This window comes from Strix uralensis, chromosome 20 (assembly GCF_047716275.1).
Source record: "Strix uralensis isolate ZFMK-TIS-50842 chromosome 20, bStrUra1, whole genome shotgun sequence".
Taxonomy (NCBI): domain Eukaryota; kingdom Metazoa; phylum Chordata; class Aves; order Strigiformes; family Strigidae; genus Strix; species Strix uralensis.
This window is the reverse complement of record NC_133991.1, coordinates 8,991,477-9,016,229: the sequence shown is the minus strand read 5'-3', so window position 1 is coordinate 9,016,229 and position 24,753 is coordinate 8,991,477. Positions and strand designations below refer to the sequence as shown.

At 38.4% G+C, this 24,753-nt stretch overlaps 1 protein-coding gene across 3 annotated transcripts; it reads left to right on the top strand.

The window, feature by feature from the left end:
- Positions 1–843: 843 nt before the first annotated feature.
- On the top strand, positions 844–24,228 carry SLC6A4 (solute carrier family 6 member 4). Of its 3 annotated transcripts, none has more exons than XM_074889845.1 (15): positions 844–1,305; positions 7,574–7,720; positions 7,994–8,610; positions 9,335–9,469; positions 10,369–10,588; positions 11,008–11,146; positions 11,536–11,670; positions 13,548–13,651; positions 14,351–14,478; positions 14,845–14,957; positions 15,733–15,864; positions 17,066–17,165; positions 17,545–17,645; positions 19,599–19,766; positions 20,522–24,228. In XM_074889845.1, exons 3-15 carry the CDS (start codon positions 8,148–8,150, stop codon positions 20,594–20,596), a joined length of 2,013 nt encoding a protein of 670 aa, XP_074745946.1. In that variant the 5' UTR covers positions 844–1,305; positions 7,574–7,720; positions 7,994–8,147; the 3' UTR covers positions 20,597–24,228. The 3 variants fall into 3 exon arrangements, with proteins under 3 accessions (XP_074745946.1, XP_074745945.1, XP_074745944.1); XM_074889844.1 differs by having other exon boundaries at positions 7,574–7,778; XM_074889843.1 differs by lacking the exon at positions 7,574–7,720.
- Positions 24,229–24,753: the final 525 nt, after the last annotated feature.

Here is a 24,753-nt window from a genome sequence, read left to right as displayed (position 1 = left end):
CTAAGCGGAGATTAACAAAACCAAAACTGTTTATTTTGGAAAGAAGAGTACATGAGGGGAATTCAGCACAGCAGAAAGAAGATGAGTTAGATGCTGCTATTTTCACTAAAAGAACAATGAATCTCTAACACAGCTGAGGGCAATGAGCTTAATTTGACAAAACAGTTTTAATATCCTGGCCACAAGCATTTCAGAGAAAGCAAAAATTATTTTAACCTCCTTAATGTTTGCAATTGCAATACCTGAGGCATCCTTGAGATGGTGCAAATGACATGCTGCTGACTGGCTGCTGCTATCATTAAGGGACCAGAAGACAGAAAAAGGAAAGTGCTAATTATATCCCTATGCTTTTCAGTTTTCAGAGTTTGTTTTCTTTTCAATTGTTTGGAACAAGTCTCTGAAAACTGGCTGCCACTTACAGCAAAGCTGCTGTTGCTCTAACAATTAGCTATTCTTACTTGTCCCCATTCTGGTTTTCCTCTTCTTTTTTTTCCCCAATCTACCACCTGAACTATGGCACTATGATTTATGACTTTTTATAAACAAATGGTAAAGTCTAGGAATGAAGAAATTCTGGGTGAAAGAAGCTGGAGGAAAAAAAGCATGTTTCAGAGGTTGAGTGAGATATTTTGAGGAGTAATAGGAAAAAAAGGAAATTACTTGTTGAGCTTACTGAAGCAGCAAAATGCTTTTTAAAGAATTTGTGCTTAATGCTTTAAAACAAGTCTTTTTTTTCTTTATTAAACTAATGTAAATGTTCAGCAATATAAATTATTCTTTCCAAGCCTTTTTATTGTGATAACATCCCAGTCTTCCCTACCTTTCTGTAATCTACAGACCCACCTGCAAACTCGTCATTTACTGACTCCCTCAAAACTTCCCTCCTGTTTGTTGTCTCCATCATCATCACCATCCTGTTATTTATAGCTGTAATAACAGCCAGCAAAACTGTCCCTTACCAGAAAAGCTTCCCTCCTCCTCACTCTGCCTTCACTGGATCCTGCTCTTTGGAACTGATCAGAACGGACAAATGTAGCCACCCACCTCTAGGAGGAAAACTGAGCTGCAGCCCTGGTGAAACATAAAGTTTATTTGACTGAAGTGACGCAAAAATTCTTAAAGAGCTCTTTGGCAGCAGATTATCTGGAAATCAGACCATGTGAGGGGGATTGGTGTACAAAAACCTCACCAAGATGCTGAGTTGCCCACAGGCTGAGTCCCCGAGACTCCGAAGTAAATGTGGGTGAAGGTTACTCAAGCTTGGATAACTCCAAGGAAAGCGCTTCGAACCCATCCGAAGGACAGGTACTTTATGATTTTGATTTTAACACACTAACTAAAGTACTTTTTGAAATTTAGACAGACTTCTAGTCAGCTGTCTTCAGAGCCTACCTTCTAAAGCAAGCAGATACTGAAGGTTCATTAACTTTCACTCCTCTTTCAACTTTGGTTATAAAATCTGAAATACTAATGACAGTCTAAAATATGTATACTATATTTTCTTTCATTTTAAATTAACTTTTAGGATCTTAGAGTAATTTCTAAAACATTGGGAAAATGTACATCTAACAAAGCTTTGGGGGTAAAAATGTTACATTGATTTTTGCCGAAAGTTTGCTTTGATTTTTCAAACTTTTTATGCTTTTTCTTGCTTTTCTGATGCCACATGCTCTCCTCAGTCTTGTTCAGGCACTTGTTCAGCAATTATGAATGTTAGGAGTCAAATGCTTGTAGCAGAACATGTTATGACAATTTGAAATTAGAGTTTTGGCAGTCCACATAATTGCATTACAAATGTAAAGTTTGTTTAAAATTTACCAAAAAAAGCATTAAACTATAAGGAGAAACGAAAGAGGCAGAATCTGAAGCCAAAAAAAATAATACAAACTGTTATTTATTTTAAAAGGGTAAAGTAAGCTTTTTTAACCATATTAAGTATATTTTACAAGGTAAACTATTCCAGCACAGTAAATTATCTAACTCAATGGGACAGGTTTATTATAAGTCATAAATGTGAAGAGTATGTCATATATATTTATAGTCGATCATGTTTACTGCTGAAACCAACTGGCTTGCTGGGTTAGTTTGCTAAGTAATATGGAAGTTTAAGTGAGGAATGCAATGTAACTGAATATATAAATAATGATGGAAAACATGTTCTGATGTGTTAAGAAAGCCTGGGGAGCAAAGGATTGTGCATCTACTGGCTTTGGATCTTGGAAATGTTGTGGAATTTTTTCAATGTGTGTTGTTAGCTGTCAGGCATTTTACCAGGAAAGGTCTCATACACTTAGGCTTTGTCTTCTGGTGCTTTTGATGAGTAAATTGACTATAATTTTCCTGGAAAGTACTTTGTAAACATGGCATATAGCAAATGACTGTTGTAGGTCCATTTTCTAATTGGACAGTGTGTGATGATTTTCAAATGGTTATACAAATTAATAAAAACTGCCCCAAAACTGGAATTTAATAAAACCCCTAAATTATTCCCACACGTGGAAACATGCAGAGCATTTAAGCTCTTTCCTGCTTTTCTCCATGGAAATATAAACCACCGAGTTTTCATTAGAAAGAGTTTTAAGAGCCTAAAGAAATGTTCATTCTGTATCCTGGTGTCCTTTCTGATGCTAAAGTTTTAACTCTTTTACAAAACTGTATTTCTGCAGCTCTGTTGATCTGGCAATCTGTATCCTATAGAACTTACAGAACCTAATGAAGCCCGTCTATGGGATAAGTGTTTCAGAAAGAACTGAAGTAGAACTTGGAGCCTGAATAAAGGGGCTGTAATTTGGAGATAGCCATTAACAAGTCTCCTTCAAAGAAACGTCAACTGGAAACAATGGTGACTGTTTCTTTACTTTCTTTAGGTAAAAACATTACAAATGTATATATGCCAGTGTGCATATGCTTGTGCAGCCAGTCTTTGACTTGACTCTGCAAACAGGTCTTTTATGTGAAACACCGTGCCCATTAATTTGCCTGTGCAGAGTTATATTAAGGAACAGTGCTCTGTTTATTTGGTGATGTTTGCTGTGTTATGACTCTTCCTTCAAGTTTATATAAATAATTTGAGGAAAAATACAAAAGGAATATCACTCCCTCTAAGCTTATCTGTTTCCTTGCACTACATATAGACACACTTGAGCCATAAAATACATTTTCTTCCCCCACCCCCCTCTGTTCTTTAAATGACTGTCATCAATTTGGCAGCATTCCCAGTACAATACAGTGTCTGTCTTCTCAACAAATTTTTAAAGGTAAAAATCTTTTTCCTGCTGACTTTTTAATTTCAGACTGAAACATGGACAAGATTATGACATAAAACTCACAGTACAGGTTTATATTCCCCCAATACTATTGCTTTCAGAAGCACTATTTTCACATCTTACCTCTATTTAGCCTTATTTGGGAATACATGAGTTAATAAGAGAGAGCTCACTATTTATACCTTCTTACTTTGGTAAGTAGCCTTTTATTCTCCCTGAAGGGCCATTGTCTCAGTGGGACTACTTGTTGAGTACAGTTCTACTCTGTTTTAGTGAGACAGCCTAGGGCTGTGTGAGGAGATAGAGTGAAGACCAGAAATGTTTACTGCTACGTGTATCAGAGTCCAGTACCTGGAAACACCCTGTTGGAGGGTCATGGTCGATATTGTGGCTCAGAGGTGAGAACAGTCCTACAGATAAACAACACAGCCTTTTCCTGTGTGGGCTACGTGATTTATGTCTTGTCATACAAACTTCTTGCTTGATTTTCTAGATAAAAGTAATTTCCTTGGACTCTTTCCACTTACATACAATTGCCTCTGTGAACTGCATCTTCACTGCAAGGTGTACTAGGCAGTCAAGCAGCTTCCCAATTTTAACAATCTTAAATACTGTGTGAGAAAAGTGAGGTTTAGGTCAAGTTAACAGAAACTTTAATGTTTGATTCTGTTTGCTAACACTGTAGGCTAACTTTTTGTCTCGGAGTTCAAAGTACTTTAAGTCTTTGCAAGTGCTAGCATGTAATGGACAGAAGTAAGGCAGATGGAGGAGCAGTGGGAGCGATAGTGGTAATGTGAGTTCTGCTACAGGAATGCAGCCGTAACCCAGTGAGGGGCTGGTGCTCCAGCAAGCACTGGTTTATAAAATCAGCACATGGAAAAAGAACGTAATTTGTATGAAGTGAAATATATGCAAATATACAAATTTTGCAACTGTGTGAGTTCAAATGTATTTGATCATTTGGAGACGAGTAACGATTTTTGTAGTCATGCAGTGAGGCTGAACAAGCCTTGTGCTGGGGAGTTCAGGAAGTCAGTGCTGCCCCACCTCAAATAAAGCATTCTCCAGGTGACTTGAGGCATTGAAATTTGCCTCCCTTGAAGCATCTGGTATTTGCTGCACTTCAACCTAATTGTTTTAATCTCCTAGACACATTAAAAGTCAATTTTCTCCTTTAAAAAAATAGAACAGGAAAATAATTTTATTTTTACAAACCTAGAAAGATTTGTTTTACGACATGGCAGAGCATTAAAGGAAAGGGATTCCCACACTGCCACGAGAGGTCACCACATGCCTCAGGAAATAAGGCCAGTTGTGCATCTCCCTGCTGGGGAAGGAACTGGACCCCAGGACAGGGATGCTTCTTGAGGATTGCCTTGATAGAGGCAAAGGAGTTGGCTTTGTGCATCAAGGGACGTGCAGGGCTTTTACATCTACAGTGCTGGTTCCAGTTTAGCTTTGTGTGGGAGTAACCAAAAATTATAATTTAATTAATATTTGGCTTATGTGAACTGCGTTGGTGGCTTCAGCCAAGCTTGTAGAAACACATGTCTTCAATTATTCATCCTAGTGTTTTCAACAAACAAGCAAAGCAGGGAATAGTTGTGGAGGACACACTGGTTGTTACAGGGTGTCTCTCCAGAGCAGAGCTGAGGGTCATTCCTCTTTAGTCACCCTTTGCGTAAGGAGGAGTGCAGTTTAGAGGGATGGCAGCACAGCACCTTTCACGTACTCCGGGGCAGCACAGCATTATGGAGATGAAAACTGCCCTTTAGAATAATCTCTGTTCAGAGCTACCGGTGAGAGAAAAGGCGCAGATACTTAGGGCCTCTCAAAGGAGCAAAGTCGTGTCTACAAAAACCAGATCCAAACAAAATGAAGGCACAGCTATCTTCTTTTTTTTTTTTTTTTTCTTCTTTAGCTAATTATGTTGGTGATAAGAAGCCAATGTGTATTTATGTAAGAGCAACCTTTGCAACAGCTCAGATTGAAAATAGGTAATAAACTGCCATTTCTTATAACATTCACTATTGTCATTCTAGCACCTGTAATTGCTGAGATGAAGCGGAGACTGAGGTGGGCAAAATCCTTCACTATTAGCATAATTTTCCCATGGATATCTTCCCTAGTGGTCCTAGAGTACTTTTCAACCCCAAGAGCTATAGTTCTGCAGCTGTTTACACTGTTTGTAGTGGTTACAATTTCTTCAGATAGATTTTTTTTTTTTTTCTTGAATTATAACAAGAGGAGGGGAAAAGTACATTCTCCCACAGTTTTTTACAGCATAATGAAATCTTCTGATTCTGTAACTGTTCTGTTTTCATGTGCCAACTATGCTACTGTGAACACCACTGCATAGCGGTAGAGTCCATCACTCCAGAGATTTCCCAGGGTGGCTGACGAGCTGTAGCTCTGTTTCAGAAAGGAATAGTTCAAATTCCAGCTGAAGCCCCTGAAAGTTCACAAATCATTTTGCATATTTGAGGCTCAAACTACTGAAAATTCTACAAAAATATTGCAAATAATGTGATATTTCTTTCCTGTGGTCTGCAGAAGACCAGAAGGAGCTTAGATCTGGGTAAGACAACTATCCTGATTGTCACAGAGACGGGAAATCAACAACACATTCAATGACCTCTCCTCAGCAAAGAAATTGCCAAGAAATATCCATGTGCAGAAATAAAATGTTTTACAAATACAGTGAGAGTTTAAGTCTCAGATATGGAAAATTTAGTCTCATGAGATAACGCAGTTAAATCAACATCCTTTACTGCTTTCCCATTTATGAGTAAGAGGTGTAAAGTCCAGAAGGGCTCAGATTACTTTTCCATATTCCTACCTTATACTTAACATGCTCTATACAAGGGGAGGACTGGCTGTGGCCTTTCCTAGGACTTTTATGTTGCCACCAGTGGTCATAGGACTCTTTCCATCTACATAAGCTCTTGGGGGACATTTGGAAGGTTTCGGACTCCAAAGACATTCAGGTTTTATAGTCTTGCAGGTAAAACAGAAACTCCTTTGCTGTAGTATTCCTCTCTGGAACTCTGAAGATGTTTCAGTCTTTGTGGATGATTAACTAATGGTAACGAAGTACTGCTCTTGTAAGAATTCAGCATTAATGATGCACTGCTTGCTATAGATGAAAAGAACATTATCTGCGTAAAGACAGAATGTAAGCCTGAAGAACTAGAGACTTCTCAAAGTTGTAAACAACACCTTCAAGTGACTTTTCTCTTGAGAACATGCTCCTGTTTACTCTGGAGCTCGGTAACTTTCCTCCTCTTTCTGCTTGCACTGGTAAATGTTGAGGAAGAGGTTTAACAAACTGTCTTTGCACAAGGCTGAAAGCTGGGAAAAACTTGAGTTTTAATACCTCTGGCAATGAGCAAATTCTAGCAAAGAGCAAATAATATCCCTTCTTTGCTTTAGTTTTTCCAACAGCTGAAAGTGAAATAATGCTTATTCTTCTGCTGGGATGTGACAATGATATTTACTGTGGTAAAATGCTTTGAAAAGGGAAAATTAGATGTAATGATAATAATTTAATCTGTGGTGGCATCGTGTCGATTGTGTAACATTTTGCTAACTATAAAGCAAGGTTACTACCCTAGGGGATTTACAGCACAGAGGATCAGCTCCTATTTCAAGATTTTGTTGAGTAAAGGCAGCGGGGCATTTACACTACCTGAACAAATGAGCAGAAAACAAAACATGATCCACTGAAACACAATTCTTTTTCTATTCTTTTTGTTCTGAAGGAAAAGTTAATTGTTTTATACTTTTTCTTTATTTTGGGATGGTTTATTTCCCCTGAATTATGCTTCTGGCATATATGAAGAGGGCAGGTAAAGCCAGGGATTCTCCCAGTGCCTGTTTTTCTGCTGGCAGTGGTCAGTAGCACAGGAGTAGTGCCCACTACCCTTCCTGAGGCTGGAACCCCAGTGTTAGCAGATCCAAACAGAATGAAAGATGCCTTTATTTCCCCAAGGAGTTAAATAAAACTGGGGACAAGTTTCATCCTTTAGACCAGCATGTTAGTTTACTCAAAACCATCAGATTGAAGTTTTCTGATCTTTTTTTCCTTGTTATTAGTGTTGACTGAGCCTCAAAAGTTAGTTGATGTAAAACCACTGAGATTTAAATACTTTTCTAAACTTTCATGTAAGCCTTCTAGGTCTGCTGCTAAACATAGCAGACGCTGTGGGATTTCTGAAGAAAGGTGGTCATGAAATAAAATTTGTATATCCATTGTTATCTCATATTTGTTTAATTAATTCTTTTCCCTTCATACTGGGTGAATCCAGAAACTGCCAGTAGAAGTCACAGGATGAACTTACGAAAATGAAAATACAAGCCACACTAAACTCTGCCCTCATTTTCACAAACTGAGTGTGAAACCAGTGCTCAGAGGGAGAACATGGTACCAGAAGACAGCAGGACTGTGACTGCCTGTGAGTTGTTCAACAGTGCACAAAGTCCAGCAAATCTGCTGGAGAGGTTATAAGCCAGGTATATCAACTTCTGCTGTAGAAGATGATGATTGCTTCATTCCTTTCTCTGTACAAAACCCTGAATGCATTATCTGCTAAATGATTCACATTGCATGCCATGATGGTTAATTATGTCCAAATGTATTTTAATCACAGAATCTGTCAGTTGTAACTTGAAAGTTACCAGCATCAGCAAGACCTGTAATGGATTTTTAACTATTTATCATTTCTTAGATGGTGTTTGTGCCTTCGATCTGATGGATTTAAATATGGAAGAGGAATTCTAGAAGTGCTGGGAATACACTGGGAATAAAAGTGTGGGAAGAAGAGCCACAAGGGGACTCTGTTGCTGTTTGTCTGCAAGTGATCAGAACAAATCTCAGAAAAAATGGAAAAAAACGCAACAAGCAATGAGACTGAGCCGCTGACTTCCAAGAAAGATGTCTCGGACTGTAAGGAAGGAGAAGATTGTAAAGAGAATGGACTTCTGGTCAGGAACCCTAAATCGGCCCTACGGCTAGTAGAAGATGGCAACAAAGTCCATCCCGGCCAGGGAGATAAAGGGGAGGCAGCTCAGATCTCCAATGGTTATTCAGGGGTTCAGAGCTCTGTTCCCTGCAATGGAATGGGAGAGGTGGAAGATGCCCAGTGCACCGCCCCAGCAGCCACAACCACTACTACAACCACCACTTCTACCACCTGTGGAGCAGAAGGCCAGCAGCAGCTGATGGATCTAGAAGACAGAGAGACCTGGAGTAAAAAAATTGACTTTCTACTCTCTGTCATTGGATATGCAGTGGATCTGGGAAATGTGTGGAGATTTCCTTATATATGCTATCAGAATGGAGGAGGTCAGTGACTAGTTCTGTCTGCTGTTCCTTAATGCTGAACTTCCTTGCTTGTAAATGGATGATTTAGGGGCTTATTTTAATATCGTATATAACAAATGACCAAGGGGAAATTACTTACTTTTCAAGCAAACTGGAAAACCTTAATACTGGGATAGAATGACTGGACACATTAAGATAGAAGAAAAACTATTTAGCAAGATCTAAAAAATTAGTACAACTAGAAGCTGAGAGGCAGTTAGGTGTAGAACCACCTTCCAAGAGAAAACACTCAATCCCTGTCCCAAAGAGTATTTTAAAATCCGATAAACCAACCTGTCAAACCCAACTCATCAGGAATGCTAGGTCTTAAACTCTCTGACCCATCAGCCACAATATAATCAAGGAGATCTCGGAAAGGACTCTAACAAAGGCATTTTACTTAAGAAATTATTTTATCTGTAGCCCATCTCACAATTGTATCCATTGTAGCCAGTACAGTCTTGGTGCATCCTATGTATACTTATTTCAGAAATGTAAGAAGTTTGGCCTGAGTGTTGCTTCTTATTCACACTGCTAAGCAGTTACTCTTATGAGAAATCCCATGGTAATTCAGTGTGGCACACTGGCTAGGGAGGGGACATGCATTTTCCCTGTGGGATGAAAGGAACTGTTGTTTATGGACTGCTGGTACTGTTGGAAGAGAAGTCCTATGAAGAGTTACAATCATCTGCTTTCTTTCTTGCAGGAGCATTCCTCATTCCTTACACAATTATGGCCATCTTTGGAGGGATCCCTCTCTTCTATATGGAACTAGCACTAGGACAGTACCACAGGAATGGGTGTATTTCAATTTGGAGAAAAATATGTCCTATATTCAAAGGTAAAGAAGGGAAATGGAAAATAACTAGGAACCTTCTGAATAACTCAAAGATTTCCTAGAATAGTGAAATTCTGAAAAAAAATATTAAAATCTCACAAAACAAAGTGCTGGTTTTGGCTGGGGTAGAGTTAATTTTCTTCACAGTAGCTAGTATGGGGTTAAACCATAACACAAAATAAGGCTTGTTCTACACAAGATTTTGGCTTTACAAAGAAAGCTTTCATAAAACTTTACGTACACCTGCAGATGTGTGTGTATATTCTCATATACACATATGATGTGCAACTCTCACATTGATTAGATAGAGGCCAGTCCACTTTCTCTCACCAAAGCCTGAAAATATAAAAAAACCCAACCAAAACCAAAAAATGTAATTAATAAAGTAAGTGCAACATTACTGAATTCAAGGCAAAATTAAAACCAGGAAAGAATGAAGATCTACTATTTCTATTACAAAGATATTACGAAGAAATGATTCTTCATCTTCAGCCTGGTCTGTCAATTCCCATCCTACCACAGAGTCTTCTAGATTAAAAGGGCCTGTTCCATATGCTTGTTTATTCTTGCTTCCAGTGTTATAGCTCTGGTCTTGTCTTTTTTATTTACTGAGAGTGCAAGATGCCTATTTCTAAATTCCAGGAATTTAGGAACAGATGAAGAAAACCTGTAAGTATATTGTGTCTTGATTAAGAATGCTTTCTTGGAATCAGAGCCTGAGTGTTTCTGAAGCCACAAGATATTCCAGTGTCGTAAACTCGAGAGAGAATATGTCTGCCTTCCGCAGAGCTGCGTTAGACAGCTACTAATTGTAGTTGATGTGATAACCAATTCCCTCCTTTTTTTTTTTTTTTGGCCTAAAACTTACACTGGTTTCATGTAATTATTTCCTGCCTTACTAGGAATTGGCTTTGCCATCTGTATAATAGATCTTTACGTAGCCTCCTACTACAACACCATTATGGCTTGGGCCTTTTACTACCTCGTATCCTCCTTCACGGCGGAGCTGCCATGGACTAGCTGCACAAATGCTTGGAACACAGGCAACTGCACTAACTACTTCAGCAAGGACAACGTCAGCTGGTCCCTGTACTCCATCTCTCCCGCAGAAGAATTTTATACGTAAGTGCATGTAAGTGAGGACAGTAATATTAGACAGAATGGTGGAACGTGTAGCAAGCTTTTCTTTGGAGGGGGAGCAGGGCTGTTTATTAATGGTACCCTTTTCTGAACTATTCAAATAACTAAATACTTGTAGGTGTATTGAAGTTTAGAGTGTAGGGGAGGGTACTCTATTTTAGAGCAGAGGTTCCCAACCACTGTCAGCTGTCACCACTTATCATTTATCATCACTGGTGTACCATTAATATCAAACTTTTAATTAAAAATGAAATCCAAAATTACGTGACTCTGAAGGCTTCTTATCAAGGCCTCAGGACTACTTGTAATGCTCAGACCACAGTACAGGACCGTTCAAAGCATTCTTAACGTAAGCATTTGTTAAAAAAATATCTATATTGTGTTTTTCTTTCCCTTTTCAGCCGCCACGTTCTACAGGTGCACAGGTCCGATGGGCTGGATGACCTGGGGGGCATTAGCTGGCAATTGACCCTCTGTTTATTGTTAATCTTCACCATTGTATACTTCAGCATCTGGAAAGGGGTCAAAACATCGGGCAAGGTGAATGCAAAAGCAAGACAAATCAACTCGGTACAGTCTAGTCTAGCAGCAGTTCTAAATGAGCCAATTAACTTGGCAGAAAATTACCTCAGATTGTCTTCATGACAGGAATTATAGGCTCATGTATTTGGGAAGCACTCACTGTAGAGTGACTTCTACTGTTACCCAAGTAATACAGAACAACAGTATGTTACGCCACTGTTCTCTGGACATGAACAACACTGCCAAGAGAAAGTGTGGGTATAGATGTGCAAACTGTCTGTTTACAGACCTTCTGAGAAGTTCACGTGATGATGTAATAAATGCTAAGAGCTATAATAAGAATAACTCGTTATCACCTGTTAACTTTCTACCCATGGCAAATGCTATCTTGCTGTTTTCCCTCACAGGTGGTATGGGTGACTGCCACATTCCCTTACATCATACTCTTTATCCTGCTAGTGAGAGGTGCAACTTTGCCTGGGGCTTGGAGAGGTGTCCTCTACTATGTGAAACCTGACTGGCAGAAACTCCTGGCCACTGAGGTAAAAAACATTGTGAAAGGGTAGAGATTTGCTTTTAGCATGTCAGCATGTATATACTTCAATGTCTGTTTTCAGCATAGAGCATGACTAAACAAATGCCTTAGCATGGACTTAAAAGCCTGACTTCATGCTCTTGTTTAAACAGCCATGCTATTCTTTCCATAATTATAAAGATTTTTTTTTTAAAAGATTAGAGTCCACCATCAATTTAGCTTGAACTAATAGTAGAGTTCCCATACGGTGGGTGAATAGAATTAGTGATATGATTAGAAAGAAAACAAGTGACCAAACAATTTTTCACCAGGAAAATGGTGAACAGCCTGACATTGAGTGAGACACTCTGCTGCTACACTGCAACAAAATCCTTTACCTGTGACAGTCACACTGCGCAAACTAAATTTATTAAAACCCTAACAACTGGTCTAGCTGCAGGTTTTTTGGCTGTGAGGGGATCATTACACACTTGGGCAGGCTCTTCCACAGCCCAACGGTATCCACAGTTGCCCATGTTTAAATAGTGCAGGTTACTAGAGTTGAAACTTCAGCTTTCTGTCCTGTGACAAGCTCTGGCAGATAAGCCCAAGGAGACTCTCTGCAGCCACCAACCAAAACATGACTCAGTAATCCATGCAAGTGCATGTGGAGAAGGAATAAATCGGTTGGGCTTGCAAGATTTAGAAAGAAAGGGGGCATGAGGACAAGGCTGAGCTAACCAACAAACCCCAGGCATCTGATTCAGCTTTGAACTCTGTGGATGACAAGTAGTCCATCAGGCTCAAGGCTGCACTTACTTCACTGCCTATGAAAGTGTCTAGTGAGGAGGGTGATGGAAAAACCCCAAAGCAATAAATACTACAAATACAAAGATTAAAAATTCTAATGTTTGCAAGTCTGCTGCTGCCCAGCTGATATGGAGAGTTTTGAATGAAGAGGAAATGAAAAGACACCAGTCTCTGATAAAGCAGCATCTCCAATAAGGGACCAACATCTTCTGAAAAAGCAATAAAGGGCATTGATATTGTATTGGATGTATCTGAAGTGAGGACAGCAGATTGCAATCTGTGTGCTGGACGATGACAGAGCTCTGTCTGTGGATGATACAGGATGGCCTCACACGATGGAAGAGAATATTAGAAATGAGTTGTAATGAACTCCATGTTTCAATCAAAAGAGGATAAATGAATGAGGACTTTCACCTTCAGAAAGAGGGCTGATACTGTACTTTACCAACACTACTCATTAAGGCTATGGCCACTTTTCAAGTACAACAGACTTTTCATAACAAGATCATCACACTTGCATCTGTCATGGCTACAACAAAGCTGAATTGAGTCCCAAGGCCTAGAACTGCATCCACACTGTCAAATATATTTCCATAAATCTAGCAAAAATCTCAGCAGTGTTCATCTACTACTTAGTCTGGAGGACACACAGCCAAACACAGCCAAAACTATTCCACAGCACACAGAGTTTGGAGGAAGATGGCCCAATCCCACTGCAAAATCATGGATAGAAAGTTCTCTATACATTGCAAAACTTATGTTAAACTGATTACAGGCAAATCACTGTGATTTAATCTAAGATGCTGTCAGAAGTGAAACTGCCAGTGAGTACTTACAACAGTGTAAAGAGCTACAAGAAGTACTGCATAGGCACTAAGAGCACTAAAATTATAGTGGATATTTACAGCTCTCACAGATCTACAATAAATGTTCATATTTCAATATGTTGTCCTTAACAAAATGTTTGTTAGACCAGGACTAGGATACAGGCAGGCTAGTGAAAGACGGTTTTGCAGGCATAAATGATATTCTGAATAAGCCAAACTCATTCAATCTCTTTCACGTCACTTTTTCTTGATCTTCAATATTTTTCAGGTCTGGGTGGATGCAGCAGCTCAGATTTTTTTCTCCCTTGGTCCAGGTTTTGGGGTCCTATTGGCTTATGCCAGCTACAACAAATTCCATAACAACTGCTACCAGTGAGTTCTACCTTATTCTCTAAGTAAAACTGAGTTTAAAAAAAGTAACTGTGGGTATTTACAGAAAAAGAACACAGTGCTGGTGAAAGGCACTGAATTGTCAGACCTGTGTACATACAAATCAGACAGAAGCGTAACAGAACAAAAGTCCTTATTGAAAGAACCTACAATCTACAACATTTCTCCTCTGTTGTGCCTACCCTAAAGAGAGATAAACTCTACCAATTACAGGAAGGAGTCTAAGATGTAGAAACATGCCACAACAAAATGAACTAACCTCCTGCCAAACAATCACATTATAATTATTTAATCTCAGCGGTCAGTTTGGAAGTGACTTTAGAGTCTTGACCTGAAAGGCAATTTATAGTTGTTTTCTCAGTATCTTAAACACTAATTAGAACTTGTAAAATAAAATTCTCAATTCTTTAATATTCCTATGGTAATTCCTATTTTTTTAAAACACCACTATGCATCCAGCATTCAATCCAGTGTCAGACTAATGTTACAGCACCTGTTTGAAGAAGAAAAAGTAGTCATGATTGGGTGTTTTTTTCTTTCAAATCTGCTGGGTTTTTTTCCACTGTGTTCCTTTAGTTTTTCTAGGATACTATCCAGATCATTAACTCACCCCACCTGGTAGTAAACTACCCTTTCTAGCAGATGCCGATTCCCTGATATGAGTTAGGTCTTCTGTTGCAGAGATGCCCTGGTTACCAGTACCGTGAACTGCGTGACTAGTTTTGTGTCTGGATTTGTCATTTTCACTGTGCTGGGATACATGGCTGAGATGAGGAATGAAGATGTATCAGAGGTTGCCAAAGACACTGGTAGGCTACCTTTTTGTACACATCTCTCAAACTGCTTTTAAGATAGAATGTATTTGTATATTATCTTCTAGATCGAGAACAGCCCAAATTATGCAAAATATTTAGTATGTAATTCAGGATACTGCCTTACTTTATGACAAGGGCACTGTTATAAATACACGGTGCCGCTAAAAAATTATTCCATAAAGACAGCATATAGAAGTCATACTGCATGCAGTTCACAGGCGTGGTGGTAACTGCACCCTGCAAAATAGCCTGGGGGGAGAAGTCTTCCCCTGGAAGACAACATGGTACAGTGAAACAGCCTGTCCTCCTCGCAGCAGTAGCACACTAACAATTATCCCTAATTCTCCGTTCTGATATCAGGACCCAGCCTTCTCTTCATTACATATGCTGAGGCCATTGCAAACATGCCTGCTTCCACTTTCTTTGCCATCATCTTTTTCCTGATGTTACTCACGCTGGGATTAGACAGCACGGTGAGTAGACAGTAGGTGAGACCGCGGACCAATCAGGTATTTGGTGTATGGCCTTAACCCCGCAAACATCACAAGAAACAGAATTACAAATATTGTGCCATCGCTAAAGGGTTTAAAGCAGGATTGGCATCTCCAAGACAGCAACTTTTACTCCAATTTGGACCTAAATAGGCCTAAATAAAATGAAATGATTTGTCAGTGTCATACTGTGACAATTAGTAACAGACCTGGAAACACAACCAAAGCACTTGATTCATAAACTCCCAGTTGAAGGCACCTTCCAGGCTCCTCATCTCTTGTAAACTTACAAAGCAATTATTAAAGTCTGGAATTTTTTTCACACTAATTGGATTTAAAAGATGGGAGCTGGAGGTGGCCTTCTCAACAGCACTGCGAAGAGGAGATGTTCCAAAAACATGCCATGTGAACTGGTTTTTGCAGGTTGAGAATCAGCTCCTTCCAGGAAGGCTAAACTCAGCTGATTTCACAATCTTGATTCTGCTGAGCCACCTGCCACTTACCAGCATCCTATGACTTGTAATATAGTACTTCCCCTGGGTGATAGGCACTTCCTACAGATATGTGAAGACTAAATCCCCACTTCAAGGAGTTTAAAAGTTCTGAAGAAAAACTGTCTAAACAACAGTCACACCAACTCTACAGGCAGAATAAAGCACCAGTGTTTCAATGACTTAAAGCACCTTTAAGCATTTAAACATACTTTAAAGCAATTAAAACTGCCCTCTATTTTCAGTGATTTTTCCATGCTTTTCAGTTTGCAGGACTAGAGGGAGTGATTACTGGAGTACTGGATGAATTCCCGCATGTCTGGAGCAAACGCAGGGAATTGTTTGTCCTTGGTCTGACCATCGTTTGCTTTTTGGGGTCATTAGCAACACTGACATTTGTAAGTATTTTACCCACTCCTCAGCCTTCCTTACTGGCAGTTTCCTGCAAATGAGATCTTGGACGGGGTAGTATTTTTTGAAGAGAGTTTCAAGAAGTCCAATTAAATCTCCAGCCTGTTTTCTTAATGCATTAGAAATCTATATTTGGAATGAATGTGAACAGTGTATCTCATTAGGAAATGTGTTGCAAAATGATCCTATTGCAATTCAGCAAAACTCTAATGTGCTACACATCATAAATGATGCAGCCGCTGCTTCAACCGCTGAATCAGTAAGCAGACAACCTTCCACATTCTGTATGTGGTTTACTTCTGGTTCTCAAAAGCTCCATGTTTAAAAATAATAAGAATTGTTATTTTAATTTTCGCAACCTTTGGAATGTATTAATTGAATTAAATAAAATATAAATGAAAAATGAAAAAATGAAAAATGAAAAAAAAAAAAAGAATTAGAAAAGAATGATCAAAACATTATCTGCCAGAAAATGCTGTAATTGACTGTTGCTCTTCAAAAATTTCTAGCAATGAATTTCCTGGATCTTCCTCATCAAATCAGGCCAGAAATCATGATCAGTCACAATAAATAGTCTCTGTGGGGCTTGTGGGATTTCATTTTCATAACAAGCAACATTCTGAATAATGAGTGTAATGATCATAAGGGACAAGGAAAAAATTCTTGGCTTTCCTGTCATGTTTCACTCCACTTGCTCATTTATGTGCAACTTCCCATTTAAAGCGTTTGCTGTAAAAGGAGACCTAGTTCCTCTTTGAGACACAATGCTCTCCTCCTTCATGATTCTAGATCCCAAATGGAAAGAAAGCAAAATAACACCTTATTTCCTGTTCGGTAACTGACTCACGTTGGCAAAAGAAGATGCCATCACAGAAGGCATGCAAAAAGCCATCCCATCAACCCCCACCACATCTCATTAGTTCATTAACATCCATCTAGAACAGCCAGCAGGTTCATTTTTAGCTTTTCCACATGGCAGCCCCACTGGTGAAATATGTTCACAGAGAGCGACCAGATCAGCAGCACGCTCAAGGATTTCACTGGCAGGAACAGCCACAGAGCAACAGAACTGACTGAATTACCCATCTGTGAATGTTCTGGTCCAGACGAAGGCAATAATGAACAACAGCATTACAGGATTTCCCTGACTGGGTCTTTGGTTCACTGATAATATGGTCTCCTTTCTAGGGAGGTGCGTATGTGGTAAAGCTGTTTGAAGAATACGCCACTGGTCCAGCTGTCCTAACAGTCGTGTTTCTGGAAGCAGTTGCTGTGGCCTGGTTCTACGGTAGGTCTACTGCCACGTTGACAAACAACAGTAACCCAAATTCCTGAGCTTCTGCAGCATAGCATCTCCTCTCTTTCTGCAGACAAGATCACTGATGTCTCCAGAAAAAAGTTCACCAAACCTTCTTACAAACCCACCGATTACCAAATCTATGAGAACTATTATTAATTGTTCTCTGACAGAAGTACAGCGACACTTAAAAGTAACAAGAGCTATAATTCATAATAATTAAGAATTTAATATAAGTAAGAATCATAGGAACAAAACAGTCTTCTATGATGGATTCTGAATTTATTTTCTGTGCATACAAAATGCTGTGCATCTACTTAGGGAAACCTTCTATCTGCTGTCACCACTCTCCTCCCACCTGTCTCCACAGGCATCACCCAGTTTTGCAACGATGTGAAAGAAATGCTAGGCTTTACCCCAGGCTGGTACTGGCGAGTTTGCTGGGCAGCAATTAGTCCCATCTTCCTTCTGGTGAGTTTTCTTTATAGCTTTTTCTTTCCAGCACAAGAAAATTACCATTGAACAATGCAGCTACTTCTAAAAGCCTAACTTTTTCTTGTGAAGTACTTTAGTAATAATTCTAGCTAAACCAAAAAGGCTCAATTAGTGAAAAACCCAGTACAATGCTGCAAGGTCTTGTTACTAAATCCCCATTTTAAGGATTTTTGTAGATGAGCTAGATAAATAAGACCAAGTTCTGAATAACTCCCCTCCTTCCCTCTGCTGAACAAAGTTAATTTGTTTTGTTGCTTTATATCTACCTCAGCAAAATGAAGCAATAAAAGATGGTGATGAAACATACAGTTGGCAGAGGTGAACCAAGATAAGTAAATATACCGTCTCAGCAACCGCTGACTGACAACTTTAGAATATCCCACTTAAATTTTACAGCAGTTAATTGCAACCTTTATAAATCTATAATTTGGAATTGGAAATACTGTTCCAATGTTTGACTTGCCAGTATTATTGATAACGTTTTAATGTAAAGTGTTCATTTCCTGATCCAAAATTAGTTCATGCTATCTTTTATTGTTACTAGCCTTAGTGGGAGCAGAGCAGGTCAAGATGGAGTTTGTGAAGCACAGAATGTAGACTTAGGACCTACAGAGTGAATTCAAAACACTTGTAATGATCAACGTACAATTAACAGATTTTCATTTTATGACTCTCAGAAAAAGGAAAAAAAAAAAAAGCTATAAATAAGTATGACACCGCCAATAATTTTTATACTACTGTCCTCTTTGTGATCCTAAAACAGTAAAATAAACAGAGGAATACAGCTCTGGTGATGTGGTTACTAGGCAGAGCTATTTGTATTCTCTGTGGAAACTAAAATAAGGAAAGCCCAGAAGGTAGTGTGTTATTTCTTTATTGGAAACTGCGCTGGTAATCCTGATGATACTCTGGAAAAAACTGAGTCAGAGATCCTTCCAACGATAGTCCCAAATATTATTCCTGCAGTATTAAACTAAAAGTATTTGTTGTTTCACAAGAAATTTTTCAGTCATGAAGCATATGCACAGGAAATGATCTAACAGCATTGATCAAGCTGATGATAGAATACTATATCCAAACTAGCATTAACATTTGCAAAAGCTACTGAAGATCTGAAATGCTATGGAAAAAATTGTAGAAAATAAACAGAAAAAAATAGAAACTGTATATCTTATCACAGAGAAAGCTGAAAGCTGATGTGATTAACACAGGTAAGTACTTTAACAGTATTTGAAAGAGTATTAAAAGGGTCCACAACCCAATAAAGAACAGCATAAAACAACATATTGACTGTGAGTTAAATTCAGACAAAGCAGAATTGACACTGATCATGATTAAATATGGGACAAATAGCTAAGGGAAAGTGTATACTTCCCATTTCTGGTGGCTTAAAATTAAGATGATGCCTTTCTGGAAGGGATGCTTTAGCTGCAATCAGGTTATAAGAGTCAGTACAAGAGTAACTGGATGAAATTCTGCACACTGGTACCAATCAATCTGATTTTGTCCATCTAACATCTTTTTATCCTTTAAATGTACAGGCGTGGTCCTGAATTTTCTCTCTAATGCTTCTTAAGCAAGAACCACCACCATGTGTATTTATGGAACAAGCAGTCCATATGAGAATTTTTACCTAGCTCCTCTCAGTTACTGGTTGGGCTACGCTCTAAAGCTCCTCAGCATTTTTAAACTTCCTGAAGGAAAGTCTGGATATCCAAAAGTGCTTTGGGGGTTTTTTTGGTTATGTTTGGGGTTTTTTTAATCCATACTAATGTAATTTAGGATTTTTTCAGTGTCGACATATGTTTAATCCTTCTTGAGTCCTACTCATTTTTTTTAGTTCAGTGCTATGCTGTGGCACAGAGTTTCCTAAAGTAAATGTGTGCCACCAAAATACATGTATTCATACTTTGCTGTTTTCTTTTTCAGTTTGTCACTTGCAGCTTTCTGTCCAATCCTCCTGAGCTACGGCTTTTTGATTATAATTATCCCTACTGGACCACAGTAGTGGGTTACTGCATAGGAACCTCTTCTATCATCTGTATTCCAATCTACATGGCTTATCGATTGATTGTCACTCCAGGAACACTTAAGGAGGTATCCACAATGTTCTGTTGCGTCTATGACTGTTGGGAAGGAGGTGATTCTTAGAAATATTACGTGTAGATTTGTCTAGGGTCTGATGCCCCAGGACTGAGTATTCTTGCTGTTCTGTTCCTAGCCAGCTGACAGCTAATTGTCTTCTGCCTATTCTGAGTGACTCACAAATCTCCCCAGGTCTTACTGAGGCTGTTGACATATTTGTATAAAATATTAAATCAAGTATTTTTTTTAAGCTCTGGTGAACTGGAGGTTTTTCCTAGAAATCACAGAAGACACAGTTCAGGTGAATGAGGCAGTGAAAGATTGATTCCCTTGCATATGTCTGTAAGAACAAGATTCTTTTTCTTTCCCACACTTAAGATTTCTCTGCCATAAATCTGTGGCAGCCTGTGAAGACATTTTTGGGATTTCTTGTAAGTTCATGTGAATACCAGTTCAGAAAGAACATGTTCAGTTGGCTCAAGGTATGCAAGTAAACTGCAACATCCTAAAGCATTAATACGGCATCTGTCAAACTTTGATTCAAATTATATGTTACAAACAATTAAAAAATAATGCTGTGCACTTCTGTAGCACCTTACATCTTCATAGTGCTGAGATAACGGAAATCTGGAACATCCTTGTGTGGTTCAAGAGGTATAACTCAAACCAGAGTCATGTTTTTATTATAAATCTCTTTCCAAATGGCTGTCAGGTTACCTATTATCTCTAAAATGAATCGATTTCTAACATTGATTTCTTTCCAACAGCGTATTCTGAAAAGCATTACTCCAGAAACAGCTACAGAAATTCCTTTTGGAGACATCCGCATGAATGCAGTATAAGCTAACCCGTTTTCTGGGGGGAGAGAGGGGGAGTATAAAATGTCATTTTCCCCATATTCTCCCCCTGCAAAGAATTACATTTCCAGCTGAGACAACAAATGGAGGAGTTTTCTGTGGAAGTTGTGTCACTGACAACAGGCATTTGGAAACATAATGCCTCCAGCACATTTATCCAAGCAATTCAATGAAATCTACTGTGCACTTCAAACCAGACTGAACTGACTGAGAACTAATTCATTCTGGAAACACGAGGACGTCTGTGTGCATGAGAATACCACTACTCCACGCGTGGGCGCTGGGGCTGTCTGAAAGTGTGCGTGACTGCATAAGCCACTGTAGGACGAGTATCAGCGGGTAGGATTAGGTGTAGAATCCCAAATCTGTGGCAGTACTCCTGTATCTTCCTCAATGTGATTGTTCGTACTGGGCAATGTCGTATTCGCTTCTAAGGTTCTAATTGCTTAAACTACATTGAAAAATACAGAAATATTTCTGATAGCCATACATTACTTAAGTAACACAGGGTTTTATAAACTAGAAAAAAAAAATAGTAAATTCCCTCGGTTTGTAGTGGAGTAGACAGAGGAAGAGGAAACAATCCTGAGCAGCACTATATACAGCTCTGCATACATAGGCATAGGCATTTTCATTTCCTGCATTTTGTAGATGATAAAAGTTTTTGTTAATTGTTTCTTGCATAACAAATACTACAGAAGCATTTTTTGTAATGTTGTAGGCTTCACTTTCCTTTAGACCCAATTAAGCCACAAAAACTCATCATGGCTTACTTGACAAGTACCTAAGTGGCTAGCGCTTACTACACTGTTTTCTAACTAAGCTATTCACAAAATCATTGTCCTGACAGACCCAACGCTTACACCTACAGAAACTACAGACCAACAATGAATTTTTTTGAGTTCTGATGCCAAAAAGTAGAAAGATCTGCTTCGGGTTTTTTTTTTTTAAATTTAATTTTGCACCTAAAATTTGCTGGAGTCTGTTGCTTCTTCTATTCTTTCCTAGTACAGAACTAAAGTTTAGAATAATCCTTTTGGCTGGCTGACAAAAGTACATTTAACGATACAAACCCACTTCCAAGATTTATTAGCTCATATTCTAATGTGAACACATTTGATTTTCACCCTGAAGAAGAAAAGGAGGGGAATTTTTTTTTTTTTAACAAGAAGTTGAGTGGAGTTCAGCAGGATTGATTCTCATCAGAACTATTTATATTAAATTTCAAGGCACTGATATGCAAATTAACTTCCATGCACATACTAACCTCTTTATTATATGCATACACACGCTCTCCAAAGGTAACTGCCCTTCAGACTGACTGCAATTGCCCAAAGTCAGTTGGAAAATAGTTCTGCTGCAGTTACATGGAAGTTTATCTAAACCTAAGTAGGCATCATTTATGTAAAAACTGCATAGATTATAACAAAATAAAGGAGAAGATAGAAGTCTCTTTTGTATCTCATGGTCTACTTAGGCAACGTACTGCTAAATTCACAAGGTTATATATGCATTCATAGCAGCAGGCATTAAGAAACCTACTGAAGAGTTTACATCGATACGAAGAACTTGCCATACTAGAGGAAAGCAGTGATGGTGTGTTTGCTTTTTCAAAGCATTTTCATTGTTTCCGCCAAGGTGGTTCTCCCTTAGGTGTGCAGACACCTATTACACTTCAGCTATTGACTTGAATTCACTTAACTTTATGTCTCAGGCCCAACTTCCAAGAAGGAAATAAAGGGACAAGGACTGTTCTTTTGGAACTACAAACAAAAGACTCCTAAACTATTTTTAGAAAGGGAATATGTTCTTTCATTGCCACCAGGAAAAATATAATGTCTGTCTTACTGAACAGTTACTCCTGAGAAATAGTTTTGTAGCTTAGCCCCTAAGTATGTTTGAAAAGTACCTCCAAAACTGGCTTCATGGTGAGGAAAAGAGGAATGGTCTGGAAATTCTTTTAATATTGGAAAGCCATTAAGTTACCAATCAGAAAATTACTGTTTTAAGAACAGATGTTTCTGTTATGAATTCATTAAAAAAATACGTATGAAATGTCAATGTAAGATGAATGAGGTATTCATGTGTATCCAATATCAAGTGTGGGAAATGAAGGAGAAAACCATACCCAGATTTTTCATTCTTCAGGCTGGTGTTCAACTACTGCTAGGTATTCTTCCTCCTAAATGTATAAGTATTTAGATAAATCTTACAGATAAAATTTCTTGCCAGACTTGATACTGTTTCATGCCAGGCTCATTAAAAAAAACACCCACCCCTCTGCAAAACCAACCCAAAACTTACAGTTCCAATTTTTGTTCATTTATGTTCCTTTAATTAGGAAGGCTAATGGTGGGGACAGAAATAGTTCAGTTAAATATGAGCATTATCTGTATCAAAGCCAAAGTTTCTCTTTCAGCCCTTAGAAACAAACTGAAACTGGGAACATTATTTCTAATTGAATAATTTGCAGAGTAATAATTGCAGAATCACTGCTACTGATGTTATTCTTTTATAACAGCATTTGAAATGGCAAAAGATGCATCTTTATTTGTGTTTTTTAAGACACTAATATATGACAGACATTGTATCTCTGGGTGGTTTTAGCACAGAATGCTGAGCACCTTCCCAAGAAATGTCACTGTTTTCTAGTGGCTTAAAAGTCAGCCAAGAAGCCCTGATATTAATACAAGCCCTGCAAGAGTCACTGTGTAAAATAGGGCAAGGTCTCTCAGCTTGAATTTCTCAGTTGAAAAATGAGAATGCTGCACTGAGTACAGATGTACTGAGAGAGGGTGAAAGTATGTAGACGTGCCAAGTCACAGGAAAAACATTTACAGAGTCCAGAAGATAATTTGTGATGCTAGATCTTTGTTCTCTTTTCACTAGGATAATCCAGTGTGAGGTTTTTATGGGAACAGGGGGCAAGGAAGCCCTCCAGAAGTGAATTTAAAAGGCTTTTCTTAATACAAAGATAAAATACATCCATGTTTTCATTCTATATAAGCTGAACTTGCAAGGCAGTTTAGTCCTCATTATTTTTTTGTTACATAGTATACTGGTTTGAAGTTTTCTAAATCTTCTTACGCTAAGTTTCTTTCTTAGTGTCTCTATTTAGCTGAGTGGTTGAAATATTGAGAAATTTATTTCATTTATTTTTGTAACTGATTCTTTTTTCTTCCTTTTATATATCCAATCTGAAAATATTTAGAGTAACCGATATTTATCAGGTAGCTGATAACATTAAACATTGTTTTTGTACAGAAAATAGTTATATTGATACCAAATGGGCTGCACTGCAAGGCAAACAAACAAATTCCTTCTCTTCAGTTCACCTTCTGCTTATCTATCCCATGAGTCTATCCTACCCTCTATTCTGAACAGTGAAAAGGAAGTTCTGAAACTGGTAAATTTTGACCATGTTTGCCTTTTAAGCAAAGAGAATTAAGCTAGTTTTAGCTGTACAGAACTAAGTATTCCCTCCAACTTGTACATGATGCACCTGTTATTAATTTATGCAGCTGTTTAGTTACAAGTGTTGCAAGCTGATTGTAAGTCATCAGTATGTGCCTTGTACTGTAAACTGTTATTGTAATAAATTTAATATTCATAATCCAGCTGTAGATGTCTCTTGTGCCTCTCTCTTATGAGGAGAACAAAGATAAAACTCAATTCCAAGAAAAAGCAGAGTATCTAGTCCAGTTTACTATACCAACAAGGCCTCTGACAAAACGCAGAGGATTTCCTTCAGTGTTTGAACCTTGACCCGCTGCTAAATACTCCTTCATTCCATTCCAACAGAAGAACCAACGCACATTACATTTGTCTAGACAGAACAGCAAAACCAAACTGATCCACACTTGGACTAAGTGCTTAGCTACTTGATTAGCTGACATATAAAACTCACTCCACTTCAAGTCTTTGTAAACTAGCAGGCTTGGCATTTAATTTTACTCAAATTTTGTCTCGTTACTAAGTCTGCTGAACAAACTATTAGAGAAACATCAATCTCAAAATCATTTTTTTATATTAGTTCACTCTACTGTAGCATAAAAGCAATACGTTTCTACAAAACAAAGTGAAAGAAACTGTTGTGATAAGTATGTATTCTAAAAACTACAATCACTGTTGGATATCCTACT